General features: G+C 45.0%; 1 protein-coding gene across 4 annotated transcripts; it reads left to right on the top strand.

The window, feature by feature from the left end:
* Nucleotides 1-429: 429 nt before the first annotated feature.
* On the top strand, nucleotides 430-21991 carry DUS1L (dihydrouridine synthase 1 like). Of its 4 annotated transcripts, none has more exons than XM_075014416.1 (14): nucleotides 430-562; nucleotides 2317-2563; nucleotides 6708-6816; nucleotides 10245-10295; nucleotides 11558-11670; nucleotides 12872-12954; nucleotides 13222-13325; nucleotides 15681-15825; nucleotides 16745-16841; nucleotides 17205-17293; nucleotides 18058-18224; nucleotides 18815-18852; nucleotides 21040-21115; nucleotides 21486-21991. In XM_075014416.1, exons 2-14 carry the CDS (start codon nucleotides 2327-2329, stop codon nucleotides 21629-21631), a joined length of 1455 nt encoding a protein of 484 aa, XP_074870517.1. In that variant the 5' UTR covers nucleotides 430-562; nucleotides 2317-2326; the 3' UTR covers nucleotides 21632-21991. The 4 variants fall into 4 exon arrangements, with proteins under 4 accessions (XP_074870517.1, XP_074870518.1, XP_074870515.1 ...); XM_075014417.1 differs by having other exon boundaries at nucleotides 475-858; nucleotides 12899-12954; XM_075014414.1 differs by having other exon boundaries at nucleotides 475-858.
* The last annotated feature ends 855 nt before the right edge of the window (nucleotides 21992-22846 follow it).

The following is a 22846-nucleotide window of genomic DNA, read 5'->3' as shown; positions in this document are numbered from 1 at the left end:
TGCCAGCGCGGAGCGCTCCGCTGTTCAAAACGGGCTCTAACTCCAGCTCACTGCTGTGCTGCTGAAGATTATAAAATCGCACCCCTAAAAAAAACAATCACCCGCCCGCGGGGCCCAGGGCCCCGGCTTAGCAGCGCTGCGTAGGCCCCCGCCAGCCTTGCTCGGGACCCCCGCGCCGCCCCTCGGCCGCACGGCCTAGCAGCAGCCGCCCTGGGTCGGGGGCTCTCTGACGTGCAGGGTACCACAGGGACAAGGCATCCTACGGCCAGGCGCCCGCGCTCCCGCCTGCACGAGGCCTGGGCACAGCTGCCCACCGCCGCCCACAGGCGGCAGTGAGGACAACCCCGCGCCCCTGCCAGGGCTGCGCTTTTCTCTCCGCGCGGCCCCTTCGGCTGAGCCGCGGTTGCGGGGGGGCCTTTGTGCGATGTAGCACCGCGGAGCGGGTCGGAGCGGGATGGCGGAGGCACCGTCCGGCCGCCTCAGCGCCCAGTCAGGGCCCCAGCCTCCGCCTCCCGGCCCGCCGGCTGCGGCTACAGCAGCCTCCGAGCGGCGCGGGCAGCAGGTACCAGGCGGGGGCGGGCTGCTGCGGAGTATCGAAGGAGCCGGTGTAAGTGCACAGGCCGGGCGCCCTTGTGCCCCGTCTGTGGGCTGGGCGGCATCGCTACTGCGGCTCTCCCGGGGAGCCTAGGTGCTAAGGACCCGCAGTCCAGCTGCGCCAGGCTGCAGCCGCGGGCTCGGTGCAGACGGTCGGAGCGACTCCCGTCTCCCCGCCTGGATCTGTTGGCCTTCGTGGGCAGACCGAGCATCTCTCCTTTCAGGAAGGGCAGGAGAGGGCAGCCTGAAGGGTGAAGTGTCAGGGTAAGGCGCTCCGCCTCACGTGTGTCTTCGACCCTGTGCATTGGCAGCCTGCCGCCTTTTCATTTACTGGGCCCAAAAGCTGTCTGCAACCTCAGTGCTTTTATGTTTATGAAAATAAAATAGTAAAACACTAGCTACTGTCACCTGTGGAGGTCTTCAAATGCAGGTCTACCCAACTCTCTGCGTTATGCTCCTTGCCCTTGTGGCAGTCTGTTCTCTTCCACAAGTGAAAATCAAATCTGAAAAGCAGTAACTTCAAGTGCCACCTTTGGTTAATTTTAATGTTGCTGAGCTGTACTTTAACAGGTTCCTTTAGAAACTAAAGTTTCAAAGAAAGGTCTGAACTACACCAAATTTATAGAACTTTTTTCTTTAGCTCTGATTTTTTCTTTAACCATGGCTTACCTGACCTTGCATTTACAGTTATAGTCCTAAGAGGCAATTACTTACACATCTGCCTCAATCTGCAATCAATACAGTTACAGTATTGCTGCAGACAAGTTTTATTCCTGTGATTTCATCCTCATGGCCAGGATTTTTCAGACCTCTTTTATTCTAAGCCCCTGGTTAGAGTCTTCTGCTGTTAGTCCTGTTTGGTTCTGGGACAGGATAGTCATCAACTTTTCACCTCAAGTTCACTTGCTCTTATGCTTCTTTGCAGTTTGGCTTTTTAAAGCCACTGTTCCCACCAAACCATTTCTCTGATCTACCTGAAAGGCAAGGTAGAAGTCTATATGGGTAACAGACCTTCTAGATATAATACCAAGGTGATACATAGTGAAATCCAGGTAGATAAGCCAACTGCAGGAGTCTTGCTTGAGTTAAGTACAGGTTGAACCTCTGGTCCAGCACCCTCGGGACCCGACAGGTGCCAAACAAGAGAATTTGACAGACCGTGGGGGGTCAATATTGTCTAATAGCATTACCAACATTCCCGCTGCTTATGGGGCTCTTATGACATTTAGGTAAATTAGAGCTAAACAGCAGCACAGAACACTGGGAGCCAGGACTGGTGACTGTAAACAAACTTTATAGGACCCCAGGAAACTTGGGCATGCCCATTATAAGTAGTCTGGCCAACTAAAATCATGTTGGATTACAGATGTTGCTGAATGAGAGAGGGCTGGGTTAGAGAGGTTCAACCTCTAGTTCAGAAATTTGCTGCCTATGTGAAGGGATCATGTGGTGGTGGGTTTCTTTATGTCTTCTGGGTTCTGCTTGTATGGCAGCTATCCCCACCACACCTGAACAAGTCCTCTGTGCTCTTTGTGGGGGGCACCTTAAACATTGTAGAGAAGTACAGCAGGGGACAGGTATCTTTTTGCATGCTCCATTAGACATTAAAAATATGTTTGTTTAGGAAAAGATTGTCACTCTCATCTCTTCCTGAATACTTGCACTTTGAAAAAAATAATTGACTAATGAATATTAATAACTATTTCTGTATTTTCCTTTTAGTCTGGGTAAGATGCCAAAGCTCCAGGGGTTTGAGTTCTGGAGAAACACATTGAAAGGTGCTCACTATGTAGTGGCTCCGATGGTGGATCAGAGTGAACTAGCTTGGAGACTACTGAGTCGTCGCCATGGAGCCCAGTTATGTTATACACCCATGCTGCATGCTCAGGTCTTTGTCAGAGATGCCAATTACCGCAAAGAAAATTTATACTGTGATGTGTGCCCTGAGGATCGACCATTGATTGTACAGGTGAAGTCATTAAAATTAATTTTAATTTTCTAGTGTGAACACTGAGGCCAGTGCGCCTGTCTTCATATACATTCTTATGGTGTGTTTTGGGAGCTGTCCTAGTAAAAGTAATTTGGAGAGCATGTTGCTTCAGAGTACCTATGTACAGCCCTTTATTTGAAATTCCGTGCAAGCATTAACTCATGCCCTATACCTGCAGTCATTACTGAGCTTCTCTATAGAATTCTCATCCATAGGGTTGCTTCTTCAATGAGGAGATTGTGATGGAGGACATCCTAAGAAAGATCTGTCAGGGTATTAACACAGCAGTGTAATCCTGAGAGACTAACTAAACATGGAAAATGTATACAGACCCTTCTGAAATGAGTGAATGTAGGATTTGTTTGATAATGGTCAACTTAATAAGGAAACATTAAAGAGGATTAAACTTTAGATTAAAATTAGATGTTTAAAAGTTAACTTTCCGTTGTAGCAGCATATTAAGATATGTTGTTATGATGAGTTTCCCTCTTGAAAATTTGGGGTCTTAGCCACCCTCTAGTCTCCAAATTTTGATTCATCTTATTAAAACACCTAACATCTGAAACAACACTGTGTATATCTCCTTTAGACTTTAACAGGCTCAAGTGTTTCCAGTCCCGTAGTAAAATGAATCAAGCAATCCTAAAACATTGAGCATTTCAGGTTTAGCTAGTGAAGAAAGAGGAGTACACTTAGCTTTTGTTATTCAAATTACATGAGACAAATGTGATAAGTAACTTGCTGCCAAACTGAGTCATTGGCTTGAGTTTGACTTGCCAATCTTGGATTTCTTTCTCTTGATCCTTATTTGGAGAATTGTCGAACGTGAGCCAAAAATCCACTTTTCTTAGCCTTTCACAAAGTTTAAGCAAAGAAAAATACAGAAGAGTTAAGTAGCACTGAATACTAAAAGTGTATTAATGAGAAGTGTGTGTTTGCATCATACAACATAGTTGTATTATATCAGATGAGAGATTGGTTAGCTTCAGTCAGTGGTCCAGCTCTGCACTGTGGTTTGTCATATACTAGCTATTACAGTAAACTCTCAGTTTACCAGATGCTGATAAGGACTTCAGAAGTAATGGATGCTGTCTACCAGCCCCCTCCTCCCAACTCAATGGTGGAGATTCACCAGAGCTGCCACAAGGCCCGGAGGGCACAGGAGCACTCCTCCCACAGCCCCGTGTGCATGGAGCATGTCAACGCCTGGCCACCGCTGTCTGCAGTGGTGCTGAGCAGCAGTCATGGTGTCAGAGGCTGGGGCTGCCTGCTGGGGGCAGCCATGCTCTACCTTTGCACAGGAAGCTCAGAGCTGGGGGCTGAAGGAGCTGCAGCACTGAGAGGTGCAGGAGGTGGAAGGAGCCAGGTCAGCATTTGGCTCCTCTCCTGGTAATTGAAAGAGGGAACTAGAGGTGTGAGGGGAAGAATGGGGCAGGAAGGGAAGTAGACAGGAGTGAGTAATGGGCTGGGAAGGTCAGTGCATCATCATTCAGATGTAATGGACTTTTGACATTAGACACCCCTTCCCCCCATTAGTCCATGAAAACTAAGGGTTTACTGTAATGGCAATAAGGGCAGAAGAGCCAATCTGACAGCAAACTATAGCGCTGAAAGGCCTCAGAAGTTTCATAGATGAGTCGTGTATCAAGATAAATGTCTCTACTGCTCAACTAAAAGTTGTGTGGCTGCACTTTGTTGAATTTAAGATAAAATCCACAATCATGAAACCCATCAGCTTCTCAAAGGAAAAAAGAGTTCTGGTTGTTAATTAAAAATAGGTCTTGACCCTTCAGAGCTGAAGTTGCCTCATGAAAAGTAAAGCTCACAATCCCCACCAAGCCAGGGAGCTTTACTGAGCCCATTCTGATCTCTGGTGAGCTTCTGTCCTAGCCAGTGCACTCACCTCCTTCCCACTTGGCAAACGAATTTCCACATACTTCATGGAACTCATGCAATTCAAGCAAGATTCCCCAAGTCACAAATATCTGGATTCTAGTACAGCTCCACAGGGTCTCCTTGACCTCACATACTTCAGTCCCTGGGGTCAGAGCCCATCCTTACAGCCCTCCTTCTTGGGGCTGTGATTCCAATGGGTTTCCCCAGCCCAGCAGTCTTCTTTCTGAGGTGACTTGCAGAAGGAGAGTAAGCAGATGGCAACAACAGCTAGGTCTTGTCATGTCAAGGAGTAACCTGATTAACAGATGGCCCTGATTCCCCAGCTAGTTTTCAGGCCCCTCAGATATCCTTAAAAGACTCATACAGGGGTTGACCAACTCCAGGTACTACAACATTTTAAACAACATAGATTGCCTTATTGTAGGAGATAATTTCCAAACAAGGCCTCTCTTTTAGTGTTTTGGGTTTGTCTTGCTAAGTCATCAGTCTTCTTTTTAGGGTATAAAATTTTTCTACACAGCATCTTGCTGGAACACAGACTGTCACCTAGGCCCCATAATTATTTAGGACACTTTACCCCAAGCCACAGGTTCCTTCAGTTCCTTCCCAGGACTCAACAATCACTCCCCTCCCCAAGCAGCACGGCAATTTGTGACCTACCTCAGTAGGAGACACCAGAGAGTGTAGTAAGCCTAGTTTCTCTCTCCAGGCCTCAGTTTCAAGTCCTTAATAAGTGAGCAACTATCAATTTTGATCTTGGTGGTTACTTGTCTGTCCCTAATGCTACTTTCTAATGAACTAACTTGGCTAGAAGCTGGACTTGTACCTAGTTCTCCTCCCCCTGCCAACTGCTTTTGTCAGCTTACTTTCTTAATGGCTGCAAGCTGCCTTTATATCTCCCAGCAGACCTGGTTCTTAGTTGCGTGCCCTGGGAGGTAAATCAGGCACAGGTGAAACTAAACCCAAACCACCTTACAGAGCAATTTTACCCTCTAACAGCCTCGATTGTGCTGTTTGTTTGATTTTTGTATTTCATTGATTTTGGACAATGAACCTGACTACTTTGTTTCAGTTTCACTTATGACTACTGAATCAGTGTTTGGATTACACATGCTTCTGGGGAACAATAAAGCCAAACCTGAAGTTTTTCATTTAAATGTCAAAAATTCATTAAACTATTTTTGTCACCACTGGACTTTTTAAAACCTATTTACAATGCCTAAATTAGGACTTGAACTACCTGAGTCTCCCCTTAACAAAACAACTCAAAATGAAAACGTACTTGCCCTTGACAAACTAATATTTTTATACATTAAATAGTAGCTCAATCTCAGCCTGTGAGCTGTTGACCAATAACATGTTGTATCTGAGCTCCACACTTTGCACTGGTTAACAATCCATCTACAGAGAGTAATGCTACTGATTGGTATATACAAAATCCCTGTTGATTCAGGACCCAGTTACTTCAGAGACATCCTTTCTTTTGTCACCCTCTGATATATATCCAGAATGCTTTAGTTATTTATTTCAGGGGGATGTGAATAGTGAATCCTCTTTTTGGGAATCTGTTCTTGTTTGAACATGTGCAAAATGTGTTATAACCTGCATAACTTGGGAATGCTAAGCTTTCTGGTTGTTCATATGTTTTTGGGAGAGCAGAAGGTATTTTAAGTTGTGGCTCTGCTGTAGTTGTGTGTTTTGTGTGTCAGAGATTATATAGTCCTTGAACTGGAGAAACAGTCTTAGTTTTCAATCTAAGATAGGGGTGAACAAACTTTTTTACATCAGGCCCCACTTTTGGATGCTGAAATTAGTAGTTCCTCCCACACACACATACACCTGACTAATGTAATCCAAACTGACAGAAATTTTGGTTATGTTCATATGAAGAAAAAAAAAAAACCCTTTCAGCATGTGTAAGAAAATAAGCATGTAGACTGTAAAAACTTTATTACTCAGCATATGAATGTGAATACACAGACAGAAAAACAGTAACATATTTCAACATGTTTAATGAGATAGATGAGCCTGAGATCCAGCAGCTGTTTGTGCTATGCCCCCCTATCAAATTTCATGCTCACCCTTCACTTTGTGCACCCCTGAGCTAAGAGGTATAAACTCTATCCATACACTGTAGCAATGAGGTCCTTTATAATTAGTAGTGATCATTTGTCAGTACTTGAAATTGAGGCATGCCTAATGTCTTAATTATGTGCTTCTTTCTCAGTTCTGTGCCAATGACCCTGAAGTGTTTGTCCAGGCTGCACTGTTGGCTCAGGATTATTGTGATGCCATAGACCTGAATTTGGGTTGCCCTCAGATGATTGCAAAGAGAGGTATGAGCAAATCTGAGCTCTGAATGAACAAAGCAGTGACACATTGCACATCTGACCTTACTTTATGGCTGTCCAGCATCCTATGGACCACATCCTGCCTTGATGTGCCTGATAATTCTGTTGAAATCAGCAAAAGTATATTGACTTTTATCTGTACATTGTTTGGAAATTTGTAAGTAGCTGAAAGTAAAACTAGTTGTTTGAAGTGTAGTTCTACAAAACACTGCTGGGTAGCTCTTGTGTGCAGAATGTCCATTCAAAAAGTGTTATTTCAAGGGGTTTAATAAAGCGTACAGCCATCAGAAACTATAACCTTTTTATTTTAATTATTCAGTAAAACTTCTTAAACCTTCCTTTACAATAATTTCTTGCAAGCCAATGTTTAGGGTTTCCTGTGTTCACTGTAAACATAGGGAGCTTATTCACTTTAAATTCTAAGAAAAGGAAGGATTGAGGAGATTGCAAGTGGTATCTGTGGGGAAGAAAAGACAGAGATCAGGAATTCTGGGCTAGGTCAGGATGTATTAATTGGGAGAAGAGGAGCGAACTAAAACTTTGGTAATCATCTGTTCCTCAGTTTAGTTTCCTGGGCATGGGCACAAGTTGTTTTTAAGGATTAATAGGAACTGTACATTGGCACCCGGAGACAATAGACGTTCAAGTCTGCTAACCTTAAACTGAGAGTGAATTTTTATATACCTGTTCCAAAACCCTGAAAATAGGATTTTGAACTGTCAAAAAGTCAATAAGGCTTAAGGTCAGTCTTAAGAAGCACTAAAAAAAAGTAGGAACAGAGAGATAGTTGTGCTAGTCTATATACTATCAAAACAAAAAAGCAGTCCAGTAATACTTTAAACACTAACAAAATAATTTATTAGGTGATGAGCTTTCATGGGACAGACCTACTTCTTCAGGTCATAGCCATACCAGAATATTGAGTCTGTTCTGGTATGGCTATGATCTGAAGAAGTGGGTCTGTCCCACGAAAGCTCATCACCTAATAAATTATTTTGTTAGTCTTTTAAAGTGCTACTGGACCACTTTTTTGTTTTAAAAAGAGTAGGGGGGTGAGGTTTCATTGTTTATCCTGTGACTCTGTGGTATTAATAGAATCATGGAATTCTAGGGCTGGAAGGGCCCTCAGGTGGTCATCTGGTCCAGCCCCCTGCCTAAAGCTGGATCAACCCCAACTAAATCATCCTAGGTATAATGATGTCCAGCTGGGACTTAAAAATCTCTATGTCTGGAGAGTCCACCACTTTTCTCTGTAACACTTTCCAGTGCTTCACCACCCTGCTGGTGACACAGTTTTTTCCTAATATCCAACCTACACCTCTCCCTCTGTAACTTCAGACCATTTTGAACAGTCTCTCTCCATCTTCTTTAGAGCCCCCTTTCAGGAAGTTGAAGACTGCTATCAAATCACCCCTCAGTCTTCTCTTCTGCAAACTAAATAAGCCCCAAGCTCTCAGCATCTCTTCATAGGTCATGTGCTCCAGTCCCTTAATCATTCTTGTTGCCCTCTGATGAACTCTTTCCAGTGCATCCCACATCCCTTCTATACTGGGGGGCCCAGAACTGGACACAATACTCCAGATGTGACCTCACCAGTGCCAAGTAGAGGAGAATAATAACGTCCCTAGATCTGCTGGAAATGCTTCTCCTAATGCAACCCCATATGCCGTTAGTGTTCGTGCCTGCAAGGGCACACTGTTGACTCATATCCATCCTCTTATCCACCATATTCCCTAGGTCCTATTCTTCTGCACTACTACTTAGCCAGTCGGTCCCCAGCCTGTAGCAGTGCTTGGGATTCTTCCATCCCAAGTGCAGGACTCTGCACTTCTTCTTGTTGAACCTCATCAAATTTCTTTTGGCCCAATCCTCCAATTTGTCTAGGTCACTCTGGACCCTATCCCTACCCTCCAGTGTATTTACCGGACCCCCCCTCCCCCGGCTCCAGCTTAGTGTAATCTGCAAATTTGCTGAGGGTGCAAGCCAGCCCCTCATCCAGGTCGTTAATAGAACTAATCCTTGGGGCATGCCACTTGAAACTGACCACCATTCAGACATTGACCACTACCAGTTGGACCCATCCATCAAGACAGTTTTCTATCCATCTTACAGTCCAGGTATCCAATCCGTACGTCCTTAACTTATGGGCAAGAATGTTGTGGGGGACTTTATCAAAAGCTTTGCTAAAGTCAAGGTATATCACATCCATTGACTGCCCCATATCCACAGAGCCACTTACCTCATCATAGAAGCTAATCAGACTGGCCAGGCACAACTTGCCCTTGGTGAATCCATGTTGACTACTCTTGAGCACTTTCCCCTCTTCCAAGTGCTCCAGAATGGATTTCTTGAGGATTCCCTCCATGATTTTTCCAGGGACCGAGGTAAGCTGACTGGTCTATGGTTCGCTGGATTGTCCTTCTTTCCTTTTTCAAACATGAGCACTATATTTGCCTTCTTCCGATCATCCAGGACCTCTCCTGATCTCTATGAGTTTTCAAAGATAATGGTCAAAGACTCTGCAATGACATCTGCCAATTCCCTCAGTACCCTTGGATGCATTAAAGCTGGACCCATGGATTTGTGTACTACTAGCTTTTCTAAGTAGCTCTTCATCTGATCTTTTCCGACTGAGAGCTTCCCACCTCCTTCCCATACTGCATTGCCTAGTGCTGTAGGTTGGGAACTGATCATTTCTGTGAAGACTGAGACAAAAAACGAATTGAGTACTTCAGCTTTTCCTACATCATCTGTCACTGGGTTATCTCCCTCATCTGGTAACGGCCCCACACCCTCTTTGATCACCCTGCTATTATTAACATGCCTGTAGACACCCTTCCTGTTACCCTTCACATTTCTTTCTAGCTGCAGCTCCAGTTGTGCTTCCACTTGCCTGTTTACTCCCCTGCATTCTCCAGCAATATATTTATATTCCTCCTTAGTCATCTATCCAAGTTTCCACTTCATATATGCACCCTTTTTGAGTTTGAGCTTGCCAAGGAGTTCCCTGTTAAGCCAAGCTGGTTGCCTACCATGCTTGCTTTTCTTACTGCTCATTGGGATGGTTTGTTCGTGTGCCTTCAGTCAGCTTTCTTTAACACACTGCCAGTTCTCCTGAACAAATTTCCCCTTCACATTAGTTTCCCAAGGGACCTTGCCCATCAGTTCTCTCAGGGAGTCGAAGTCTGCTCTTCTGACATCAAGGGTTTGTATTTTACTGCTCACCTTTCTGCCTTTTGTCAGTATTGTGGGAGCAGAGTGATTTAGCTCTTCCAATTTGGGTAGAAGAGTGAAATTTGATATCTGTCTGTGAAGAGCAGGAATGTGGCTGGGGTGTGTGTGAAAAACAGAGCTCTTCGGGGTCGTTATTTTTGTCCATCTGTGCCAGCTCATAATGTGATATTTTGTTACAGGTCATTATGGAGCATTCTTACAAGAGGAGTGGGCTCTTCTCCAGAAAATGAGTAAGTCCCCAAGAGGGCCTCATTAACCGAGGTTTCACCTCAGAAGAGAGAGTGGGATAGGGACATAAAATAGGGGAAATTTAGTGAGTAATTTATTGTTTAGTCTTATTTTATTTTTTATTCTGGTTGCCGCACAATGTACTGCATGCTGACCACAAATACAAAACAGGCAGTCTGTACTGGCTATCATGAACAAGCATTCTGCTTAGCCATGATTAGTAGGGTAATGATTTTTCACAAGCATCCGGACAGAGTTGAGTCTTGAGAAGATGATTGTGACTTTATCGATCAGTTCAGAGGGGCATTCCATGTATGAGGAGTAAAAAGAAAAGAAACACAAAAGCATTTTGAGATAAGGGAATAAATGGAAGATCAAGACTGGCGTTGTTGGTGGAGCAGAAGGAACAAGGGTTGACTTCAGTGTTCCCCTGGTGCCGTCCAGCTGATTAGCACAGTGCCTACAGCCAGCAATATGTGTTTTTGTTGGTGATGCACATCCAAACATACCTTGGTGCACATCATAGAATTTATTCTGCCTATGAATGGAAAAAATTAGAGGGAACGCTTGTTGACATAAGAATAAAGAGTGACTAAGTAAGGTAATGAGATCTGCTAAGGACTTTGCAAATAAGGAGAACAGGGACATAGTAAAATGGGGGCAGAAGCACAGAACATTAGGTTCTGGCATTTGATGACTTTCTAGCTGCAGTTCAGGTCTTGATTTCAGTCTTTATTGCCACTCCCCTATTCTGTTTAGAAGACAGCACGGTATAAATAAAGCTGTGATATAGTCACAGGTATTTTTAGTAAGAGTCATGGACAAGTCGCAGGTATTAAATAAAGAGTTACATGTGCAATATAAACAACCATGATCAGGTGCCCAGAGGGACTCTCCCTAATGCTGCCCGAGGCACAAGGCAGCTCAGGACAATGCTGCTGCTCCCAGACTGCTGCTGTTGGGCAACACCCAGGACCAGCTTTGTGGTGCCACCATAGCAGCAGCTGGTGAAGCTGGACCCAGGACCACCTCAACTGCTCCAGCAGACTTGAGGTCAATTGCACTGGCTGCTGCAGAAGTGACAGATGGCCCGCGAATCATGGAATCTGTGACTTCCCTGAGACTCACAGTCTTCAATATAAACAATACAGTTGTGGCAGGAGTGTTGGCTCTTTAGGCAATTATGCAGTACAGATATTGAGAGAATAGATTCTCTTCAAAGCAGTGTGCAATCCACTTACCTGTCTTTTCAATCCTTCCCCAGTTTTGCTTGCTCATGAGAAGCTCTCTGTTCCCATCACATGCAAAATCCGTGTTTTCCCAGAAATTGACAAGACAGTGAAGTATGCACAGTTGCTGGAGAAGGCTGGCTGCCAGGTAAGGAGGCAGCTGCTGCCCATCATATTGCATTAGACATAAATATCTTTAAAAAGCCCCATCATCCAAAAATCTCTGCGTTTTATGAAAACTGCTAGGTTATATTTTTTTACAGCTAGAGAAAATGAGACAAGAGGGGTTGTGACATTCATTGTCATACGCAGCAGTCAGCAATAGAACCAGAAACTCCCACTCCAACAAATGCACCAGCGTGCCTCCTTCACTGTCAGTGAGAAATCTCATCTAGGCACAATACTATAGGAGGCAACCTGAAAGTGTAAAATCAATGTGTCTGTGAAGGGACATCTTGGAGCAGACACAGTCAGTAACAAATGAGAACTGGAGCTTTCTGGGGATTTAACTCAAATGAAATTACACAAATTGGGCAGGACATTCTAAAACAAGAGAGAATATAAAAGATAAACTACATCTACACTTACCAAAAACTTAGAAATGGCCATGCTAATGGCCAGATTGAAGAATACCAATGAGGCACTGAAATGCATATTCAGCACCTCATTAGCATGCCACTGGCTGCGGCACTTCGAAATTGCCGCGTTTTGTTCCCGCACGGCTCATCTACATGGGGGTCCTTTTGAAAAGGAGCTCATAGGAATAAGGGGATTTCAATGTTTGTGGGGTCCTTTCGAAAAGGACCCCCGTGTAGATGAGCCGCGCGGGAATGAAACGTGGCAATTTCGAAGTGCCATGGCCGGCGGCATGCTAATGAGGCGCTGAATATGCATTTCACCGCCTTATTGGTATTCTTCAATCTGGCCGTTAGCATGGCCATTTCGAAGTTTTTGGTAAGTGTAGACACAGCTGTGGTGGCCTGGCCTTATGCCTATAAGTAGCATGTATATAGCCATGTTTGCGCCTTGTTCCAAAGTGAATAGCACATCAGTAACAGACCTGAAGATACAGAATTGCTAGCGAATCTCCCAAGAAATGTCTGTGCCATGTTAGGGAGTAGAGAGTTCAGAGATGCCCAAATGCTTGACACAGTATGTGAGCTGGTGGGTTTCTGAGGCCAGAGTCTACACAGTGGTCAAGGTGGCATTGGGATTTTTGTGGCAGCTATGTGATATGTGAGCAGATTGGGGAATTTCCTGGTGGTGTGTTTTTTGTTTCTAATGATTCATGTACATTGAAAATTACCCCTCTCAGACTATTGTAAATTAAGTATAACTTTGCATGCAAGCTACTGACTGTCCATGGCCGTACTAAGGAGCAGAAGGGACCTCTTGCTGGTGTGGCATCCTGGGAGCATATCAAGGCCGTGAGGTAAGTGTACCTGTATAGATACCAACATGTGTGTGCATGGGTGTGCATAGTCCCTATAATCCTATATCCAAGGGTTAGACAAGAGTCTGGCTAAAAGCTTTCAGTTTCAATGTAGGGTTTGGATCTGGAATGTGGAGGGCAGTCAAAGGGGAGACAAGGGACTTGTGAAAGTGTTAGAAATGTCTGATTCAGTCAGTATTTTGTGGACAGGTTGGTGTCTATTATCTGATTCTGTGTTTTGTGTGGTTGTTCTCTTCACTTGTGTAGGAAGGCTGTGAGCATCCCCGTGTTTGCAAATGGAAACATCCAGAACCTCAGAGATGTGGAAGAGTGTATGCAGAAGACAGGAGTACATGGTGTCATGAGTGCAGGTAAAGAGAGTGAGATTTCTTCGATATCTTTGTATCTGAAGCCCCTTGATTAGACCCATATTAGCCTAAGCTAATAGCCACTAAAGACAGACAATAGTCTGGTAGATGGAATGGCCTTGATTTAAGGCCATTCATCTACACCATGGGTGTCCAACCTTTTGGCTTGCCTGGGCCGCATTGAGTGAAGAGGAATTGTCTTGGGCCACATATAAAATACATAATATAGTTAATGTATATAAATCACATAATAATGTTAAAAGTTTACGATCTTGTGGGGCTGCATTACTAGCTGTCCAGGGCCGCGGTTTGGACACGCCTGATTTACACCTTCATCTACATCTCTCTCTCATACTGACATATTTTATTAAAACCAGGAATCGCTATATAAAAATCATCCTGGGAAGATTCTGCATATCTGTGTGCCTAAAGAAAACAGTTTCCACTGTAACACTCCTAAGTTTCCCTGCAGAAAACAACAGGGAGACAAACAGAAGTTGTGGGGGATGGGCAGTTGAGTGGGCAAAGTTTTTTGGTGGGGTGAGTGTCCCTTAAATAGAGATGATGTATTGGTGGACTGAGGCCAGGGGTTGTTACACTGGGTTACCTGCCACTTCTCCCCCACATCTCTGAGAGCCTGCAGCTGAATGCTGCCACCTGGATCCTAGTGTGAGTCATGCTTCTCGGCTATGCGCTGGGAGCCTTCTTTATGTGCAACAAGTGCTGGTGATGGGACTGGGTTTGCGGGGGGATGGCGGTGAAGAAGCAGTGGGGAAGGTACGGAGTGGAATAGGACAAGGGGAGGAGAAAGCAGGATTGGGGAGGTGGAGGAGAAAAGGAGATGGAGAGTTGCAGGGGGGAAGTAGGAGCACAGTATGTGGCATCCCCTTTGCAGTAGCTGTGCCGCCTGTCGTCGCCGCCCCCGCACCCCCCCAGACCAGTAAGTAGGCCCAGCAGACATTCCCTCTGACAAGCCCTATCCCCCTACACCTGGACCCATCCAATGAGCGCCCCCCCCCCCCCCCACATTCATTCCCCCCACTCCATTGATTCCCAAGCAGCTGCAACTTCACACCCCCGCCCCCGGACTTCTTCCAGCTATACTCACACAGCACCTAAACTCCTCACTGCATCCCTCATACTTAGATGCCCTCTCCCCACCCCCTGCAGAGTCCCAATCACTCTCAGCTTGACCCCCTGAAGAGTTGCATTTCCCCTGCACCCAAAAGCACCAATGAGTCTCTGTGCATCCATAGCTCCTATTGAGCCATCTGCACCCAGAAACCTCTCACCCCACACCTGGCTCCCTCAATGCTGTTCCCTCCACATTTGGATCCTGCTGGGACGAGTCTGCTCAACTCCAGCTGGTGTGCCTGGTGCAGAGGGGCAGAGCCTTGGTATGTTTCTGGGGCAGGACCTTTGCACTGTGTCAGAGTTGGGTGCAGCCTCTCTGTCAAGTCTCTGTACTGGGAGAGATGGGGGCTTGAGGATTATCTTCCACCTCAGTGCAGCCATCATTCCATGCTGCCATGCTGGGGCCACATTTATTTTTTGACCAAAAAAAAATGTGCAGTGTTGCAGAATTTTAAAGTATTGTGCATAATTTCAGGCTTTTTGGAAAAGAATTCTGGAAAACGAAACTGTAAATAAAACAGGCTGCCACTGATGTCCATCTGTGCTGGGGGCAGAGGGCCTGAGTTACGGGTTTAGAAGGTAGACAGCTACAACCCAAAAGGAGATCTCACCTTATGGGCTGGAAATGAGAACAACTAATTTATGAAAACTTGGATGGAGACAGTGAAGAAAGTAGCCAAAAATTGAGGTTTGCAGAAAATATTGTACATTGAGAGACATAGTTCAGTCTGTTTAGTTTAGCAAAAAGACAATTGAAAGGGAACTCAACTGCATTTTCTATGGGGCGCAAATACTGGGTACTAAAGAACTCTTTAATTTAGTGGAAAAAGCACAAGGACCAGTGCTTCAAAACTGAAGCCAGACACATTCAGGTTAAATATAAGACACCAATTATTAAATAATTAGAGTAGTCAGCCCTAGGAGTGAACTACCAAAATAAGCAATAGATCTCCAGGTCTTGCTGTCTTCATATCAGGACTTGATACCTTCCTGGGAGAGATGTTAGCCAAACACAAGTTATTGAGCGCCGTTCAGGGTAACTGGGTGAAATGTAAGGACAGTAGTGACGTACATGAAGTCAGACTGTTGGTCTAATGGTCCCTCCTGGCTAGTTGGTCAGGCCAGGCCAGGCCAGGCCAGGGCACGGCTCACGGACACAAGAAGTTGCATCACCTGCTTTACCCTGAAGTTAAATTTTTATAATTCCTCATTGTTATTCCCCAGAGGGTAATCTTCATAACCCAGCTATCTTTGAGGGACGAAACCCCGTGGTATGGGAGATGACTGAGGAGTACCTGGAGATAGTGCACCAATATCCTTGCCCACTTTCTTATGTCAGAGGTCATCTCTTCAAGCTGTGGCATCACACGTGAGTATCTCCACAGTGCAACGCTGTTTTGAGATGTCACCTTGCATAACAAGTGCCTTGCCTTTTTGGAGAAGGTTGAATAATCTTGCTAGTGCTAGATGAGCGTCTCTTGGCTCTGAATGGAGAGAATGATGTTTGCTGTGGTCTTTAACCTTCACCAGCATCCCTGGGAAACTGATTCTCTCTCTCTCTCTCTCTCTCTCTGTCGCTGTGAAATTGGAGAAGTAGCTGCCCATCCCTTCAGCCTGAGTGCCCTTGGACATAATTAACCTGATGACATCTCTGATCATAGATATCCTGTAGGGATGTTAATGTTTAACCAGTAACCAGTTAAGCAAAATGGATGAGGCTTACTTGTTACAATTAACCAGTAGCACCTGGAGTAGCAGGGTGCTCCAGCCCAACCAGAGCAGTCCCCATCCACAGTTGCTGGGAGTGGAGGGGCATGGGGGCTGGACAGGCTGCTCCAGCCCAACAAGCAGGGAAGCTCCAGCAGCTGGAGCAGCCCTGGTCCCTGGCACATCATGAGTACAGGTGGGAGGCGGTGACTGGGGAGGGCACTCCAGTCCAGGCTGGAGTAGCCCCTATCCACCCCCAGCCACCTCCTCCCTTTAATTGGTTAGCCAGTTAAACCTACCATTTAACTGTGGATTTTACATCTCTAATATCCAGCCAGTGATATGGCTAATAACATTAGTTAGGGCTTCAGTCTTCTCTTGTGTAAGTGAGCGTAGTGTCATAGAGTTCACATTCTGACCCAATGCAGAAGCAAGTCAGAAAACGTAGGATTTGAAGGACGGAATGGCTAAGCACTTGGCAATTGGCAAATGTGGCAAGGAAAAAATTATAAAACATTTTCGAAAAGGAATTGTTCAGTTTCCACTATTTCGAAATGGTGGCTGTTTGGGTTTTGTCTCAGGCTGCAGGTTTACCAGCACCTTCGTGAAGAACTGGCAAAAGTGAAGACACTAGAGGGTATTGCAGATGTCAACAGGGAACTGAAATTACGGTGCCAGGTACCATCATTGACTGTAACTGCTGCAGTAAAATTGATCCTACATGGAGTGGACCTGCTAGTGTCACATGCATTTGATCTGTATTCAGTCCTGGAACTTTGTAACCTACCAATATCATAACCTGTCTTGCTAAATGTTTTACTGGCCACTGCCATTCAAATTTCTAACTTTAGTGTTCAGAGCTGCTATGTTTTTTTCCATAGTTTTATTTGAGAGTGGGTTTTGTTGTTTTTTTTTTATTTTTAACTCTCAGTATGTGTAAATTTAATTTAATTTTTGTGGTCGTCTGGGAATTTAGAGTAGCAGTACCTTGGGGCATATAGGCTAATTGAATAGATATAATTGGTTGTAACTATCCTGCAGGAGGAAATAGCTAGTCAGAAAGAAGGAGAGAAGCCAAAAGGAGGATTGCCTTTCTTCCACTGGATCTGTCAGCCATCCATCAGGCCAGGGTGAGTTGCCTATGCTAACTCTGCCTCCAGGCGAGCTTACTGGACAGAGTGCACACGTGCCACCACCTCAGAATACACACTTCCTGTTGTCATGGCCTAAAAAATTAAGTATATTAAAAAAAAAAAAAAAGACCAGCTATTTTTTTTTAAATACCTTAATTTTTTTCAATGTTGAGGCAGGTAATTTACAAAAAAAAATTTTTCCCTGTTGGTTCCATCCTCAAGTTTATTATCTATCTCTAGAAAGTTAAAAGTAAAATAGATCAGCTGAAGCTTATAATAAGGACCTGCCTGTAAACCAGGTACTGTTACATGGCAATGTGCTGTGTGAGTACAGGCAGCATTCATCTACTACCGATGTCTGCAGGTGGAGTGGAGCTGTGGATTGAATGTCCTTCCTATCAGAGATAACTGTGTGTGTTGCATGAAATCTGTTTAAACCGCCAGCATAAACTATCTAGAGGGAGACACTGGGTTACAGGAGAAAACGGCAGACAGACAAACATTTAGTAAGGGAACAAAAAATTGTATGGGGCTGACTAGTTTAACTGCCTGCCACATACTGGATACTGCTGTCCTGCCTTTTGCTTTAATAGCAGCCTCAGAACTCTGAGCTATTCTTATTTGTGCATTTCTTCTGTGCTTTTAACACGTGCATCTCATCTGTGACATAGCTGTGAGGAACAATGCATTTCATGTGTAAAATCATTGTTGGCAAAGGAACACCACTTCTGTTAACTTACAATGATGTTCAACCATTTCAGGCCAAAGGAGGTGTGCAAGGAAAATGAAACCAGTGTGAGTGAAGGATGCATGCGCGTGAAACGAGCCCTGGAGGATGAGGACAATGGAAACTCTGATATTCTCTCAAAGAATAAACAAAAGAAAAAATTGAGAAATCCAAATAAACACTTTGATCCCTCGTTGAAACGTAAGAGAACATGGTCTAATCCTGATTGGCACCAGAAAGCGGGAGGGCTGCTAATAGCGCCTTTTAGTACAAAACTACGTCCTATTTCTCCTCTTCAGTCCCATTATGCAAGTAGAAAATGGTTCCTACAGTTAGAGCAGAAAAGTGCTTTGGAAATCTTGGGAGCAGAAACTTTAGTCTAAGTGGAGTTGACCAGGAAGGTGGGAATTGTCACCCGTTTTATAGTGAAATCCGGTCTCTCATCTCACAGGTTTTTGCATACTGTTGTAACAGCTGCAATCATTGTGTATGGTTAAAATCCAGAGTATGTTTTGGACACCACCCTTTCTTTCCCTCTCCATAACAGGTTTTAAAACATTCACAAGCAAGTTTATTGGGATTGATGGGTCCATGTTTGGCCTGAGCTAAGAGAATATTCTGAAAAACTGCAGGAAAAAATCTCTTAATCCCTGTTGGTTTTTTTCCTGTGCATAACAGCGTGTCTAAAAATTTACCTTCTTGGTCACCCTAGAGCATTGACTTTGCAGTTCTCTCTTGGAGCTCATGCACTGTCTGGGCTACTCATAGACTTTTTTTTTTATTTTTTCCAGCTAAATATGCAAAATGTGATCATTGTGGGAACCCAAAGGTAGGTCCATCCCTTTTCAAGTGTCTAGTAATGGATGCTGTTTAAACTCCTGATGAAATGCAAACAATGTGTCTTCTTTACAGGCAAATGCCATTGTGCTAATTAGGCAAGTGCTTATAGCAGATGGTGAAGTGAAGTGATTACATAGGGTAAAAAGGCTAAATCATTCTGGATACTTTATACCGCTTCTTCGTGCAGAGTTAAAGGGGGCAGTTACTACCTAGCAAGAGCTGTTGATTCACACTATTACTTGGTGAAGTATTTTGTCAACTAACCAACTTGTTATTGCAGCTGAGTCCTGTGACTGGGTTCTGGGTCCTGTTTTTGGCTCTGTCGGTGGTCCACTAAAAATCATGACACCCCTGCCTCAGTTTCCCCTTCTGTAAAATTGCGTTAAAGGTAGTGCTCTAGCTTTCACCTGGGTCTGAGCAGAAGTAATGGGAAATGTAATGAACATGGATGAGCCAATCACCTCTCATGCAACAGCTGAAGGAACCAGGCTTACAAAACTGATGTCACAAGCTAGTCATAAAATTACAAAATTGATGGACCAAAAAACCCAACTAAACTCCACTTCATTAATGAGCATCTCAGGGCACATAGGTGCAGTATGCTTGTCCAGCCTATCACAGTCAGTGCTACTCAAACATCTGAAAATAACCCAGGCCCTAATGGGGTAAGGCACACACCTGTGCCACCATTGCCCAGGAGCTCTGGTAGAGAGCTGCAGCCTTCTCTTACCCAGCCACCCCAACCCCAATGGAGCTGAAAGGGAAAGGGGATCCCACTGCCTGCAATAGGTCAGAACTGCAAGGGGGCCCCTATGGCAACAGGGAGCTGTGTAGACAAGAATCACAGACTCAGGGCTGGAAGGGACCTCAGGAGGTCATCTAGTCCAACCCCCTGCTTCAAGCAGGATCAACCCCCCTACCACTAAGGCATCCCAGCCAGGACCTTGTCATGCTGGGGCTTAAAAAACCTCGAGGGATGGACCCCGCCCCCCACACCACGCTAGGCAATGCATTCCAATGCTTCACCACCCTCCTGGTGAGGTATTTTTTCCTAATATCTAACTTACACCTCTCCCACTTCAACTTCAGACCATTAGTCCTTGTGCTGCCATCTGACACCACTGAGAACAGTTTCTTACCCTCCTCTTTAGCGCTCCCCTTCAGGAAGTTGAAGGCTGCTATTAAATTACCCCTAAGTCGTCTCTCAAGCCCAAATCTCTCAGCCTAGCTTCATAGGTCTTGTGCTCCAGCCCCTTAATCAGTTTTGTTGCCCTCCGCTGAACCTGCTCCAAGAAATCCACATCCTTTTTATAACTGGGGGGGGGGGCGCAAAACTGGACATAATATTCCAGATGTGGCCTTACCAGTACCAAGTAGAGGGGAACAACTACTTCTCTAGATCTGCTTGAAATGCTCCTCCTCATGCACCCTAGTATGCCGTTAGCCTTCTTGGCTACAAGGGCACACTGTTTACTCATATCCAGCCTTTCATCCACCATAACCCCTAGGTCCCTTTCCATCATACTGCTGCTGAGCCAGTTGGTCCCCAGCCTATAACAATGCTTGGGCTTCTGCCACCCCAGGTGCAGGACTCTACACTGCTCCTCATTGACCCACATCAAATTTCTTTTGGCCCAGTCCTCCAATTTATCCAGGTCACTCTGGAGTCTCTCTCTACCCTCCAACGTATCTACCCCCGCCCCCGCCTCTCCCCCAGCTCCTAGTTTTGGGTCATCTGCAAGCTTGCTGAGGATGCAATCTAGTCCCTCATCCAGGTCATTAATAAATATGTTGAATAACACCGGCCCCCAGAACCGAGCCTTGTGGCACTCCACTTGAAACCACCCACCATCCAGCTATTGTGCCATTGGCCACGACCCACTGGGCCCAACCGGCAAGCCAGCTTTCCATCCCTTGTCACCCAAGAGCTCCAGTTGGGACTGGGGAAGCTAGCACCTGAAATCTCAGAGCATTTACCTAGCAGACAACTCTTAATTTTTGCAGCCTTCTGTGTCCATATGGTTTATCAGCAGCCTGAAAGTCCCCTCACTGTTTGTAGGAACCCAGAACGTGACAGTTGGCTTCAGCATGTGTAGTGCTGCAGTTGTGTTTTCCACGAGCAATTCGGGAGAGATTTTTTTTTGCCTCACCTTCAATAGCATATTTCTGTTTCCAGGGTAACAAGTGTGTGTTTAACCTGTGCCGAGGATGTTGTAAGAAAAGGGCATTTAGAGAGACCGCAGACTGTCCAGGCAAGTATAGCCCACCGCTCCAGCTTGGTTCTTGGCACCACTAGTCTGTAGAACAACAAACTGTCCAAGTCAAAAAGAATGATTAATATCTGTGGAAGCCATATGATAATTTAATGTTCTTTGGTAATATGAATAAATGCAGTAATTTTAGAAACATTAGTTTTAAAATCCTGAGTGTCCTAACTTTTATGGAACAGTTTTACTTAGTACTGGCCACTGTAAGCAACACCAGCATTTTCGCCACCTCTTAGCATGTCAGGGTGCATCATCACGAAGCTAAAGCACAATTTGTGTTCAACAGCTGCATCCAGCTACCCAAAGGCACAGGCACCTCCATTTCAGTGTATTATTTTCCTTCTTTCTGTGTCAGGTCATGGATTACTTTTTAAAACCAAATATGAAAAATCCCTCCTTTGGAAAAGTGGCCAAACAGAGATACAGAACTTTGAAAGGGCACAGAAAGAGTATTTGCAGGAATCTGCTGGACTCAAGGAAAGTGCAGACACTGTACTGTGAGACTTCAAACTGGATTCTACTGGATTGGCTTCCCTGGCTCTGTATCCTTAGGCCAAAGAATCAGCCATTGCCAGAGCACCATCAGCAACCTGGAGTCGTTGCACAGGTTGGTTCTAAGGTCTGGACACATTTTAGTTATGGAAATGCTGCTTACTCAGGGAAATTGCCTGCCTTTGAATAAAAGGATGCATCTGAAGTTCTTACCATCTTTGAAAGGCCTCAGCCAGAAGCACTGGCCTGAAAATGCTGCATGGGGATGGGGAGGTGAAGGTGATGATGTGCTAAGGTCACAAACTGTCTGTTGTACATTAAGCCTTCATGTGCTATTTTAAAAGTGGGGAATAAATCTTTGATACTGGAACAGCCTGCTGGAGTGTTAAACTAATATTTCTTCCAGAATATAGGATGTTCAGCATTTGGGTGAAGTTCATCTAACACATTTTTCAGGCCAGGAAGGAAGCTGTGTTGGACAGCAGTGCTCAGTGACTAACTTGCTTGTGTGTTATGCTAATGACAGAGTTGGATAGGAAGTGTTACAACAGGGCCTCACAGTGCCACCTTCTGAGGGGGGTCCAGTGTGCTAGGGTCTGTACATATATAGCATCAAAAAAAGTGAGTCACTGGAACAAAACCAGAAGGTGGACAAAAGGAAATGATTGCCAGATGTTAGACGTGGGAAAGATACTGTTAAAGGTTGAGTGCGTGGTCCAAGGTCATATCTTGTAGGGCTAGGAATTCATAGAAGTGCAGAGCTGGAAGGATCCTCAAGCAGTTATAAAGGTCAGCTCCCAAGGCAGGACCATGGAAACCCAGAACATCCCTGAGACATGTTTTCCACTCACAGCTGGACTTGCACTTAGCCCATTTGACTGAAAAATCTAAGTCCTCTAGCAGTTGGACCTAGCTTTGTTCATGGAATGACTCACAAAGCTTTATTTTGGCTGTGTAGCTAGCTGGATTTAGTAGTTTTGTTTGGGGCTCAGCGGAGCTACAGTCATGACTGGGGCCTTATTGTGCAGCATTCTATGCAGCTCTGAATCAAAGACAGTCCTTGCACAAGCACTTTTAGACTTCAGATTAGGACTGTGAGGAAAGCAGTAACTAGATCACACTAAGGTAAGCAAGTCTTTGATCCAGAAGCACATTTCACCAGGTTTCCTGTACAGGCCAGAGGACCCTTAGGGAGGGACATAAGTGGGGACACCTACTTGGGCT

This window comes from Carettochelys insculpta, chromosome 20, assembly GCF_033958435.1.
Source record: "Carettochelys insculpta isolate YL-2023 chromosome 20, ASM3395843v1, whole genome shotgun sequence".
In the NCBI taxonomy this organism is placed as follows: domain Eukaryota; kingdom Metazoa; phylum Chordata; order Testudines; family Carettochelyidae; genus Carettochelys; species Carettochelys insculpta.
The sequence above is the reverse complement of the archived record's forward strand: the minus strand, read 5'-3'. Positions and strand labels throughout refer to the sequence as shown.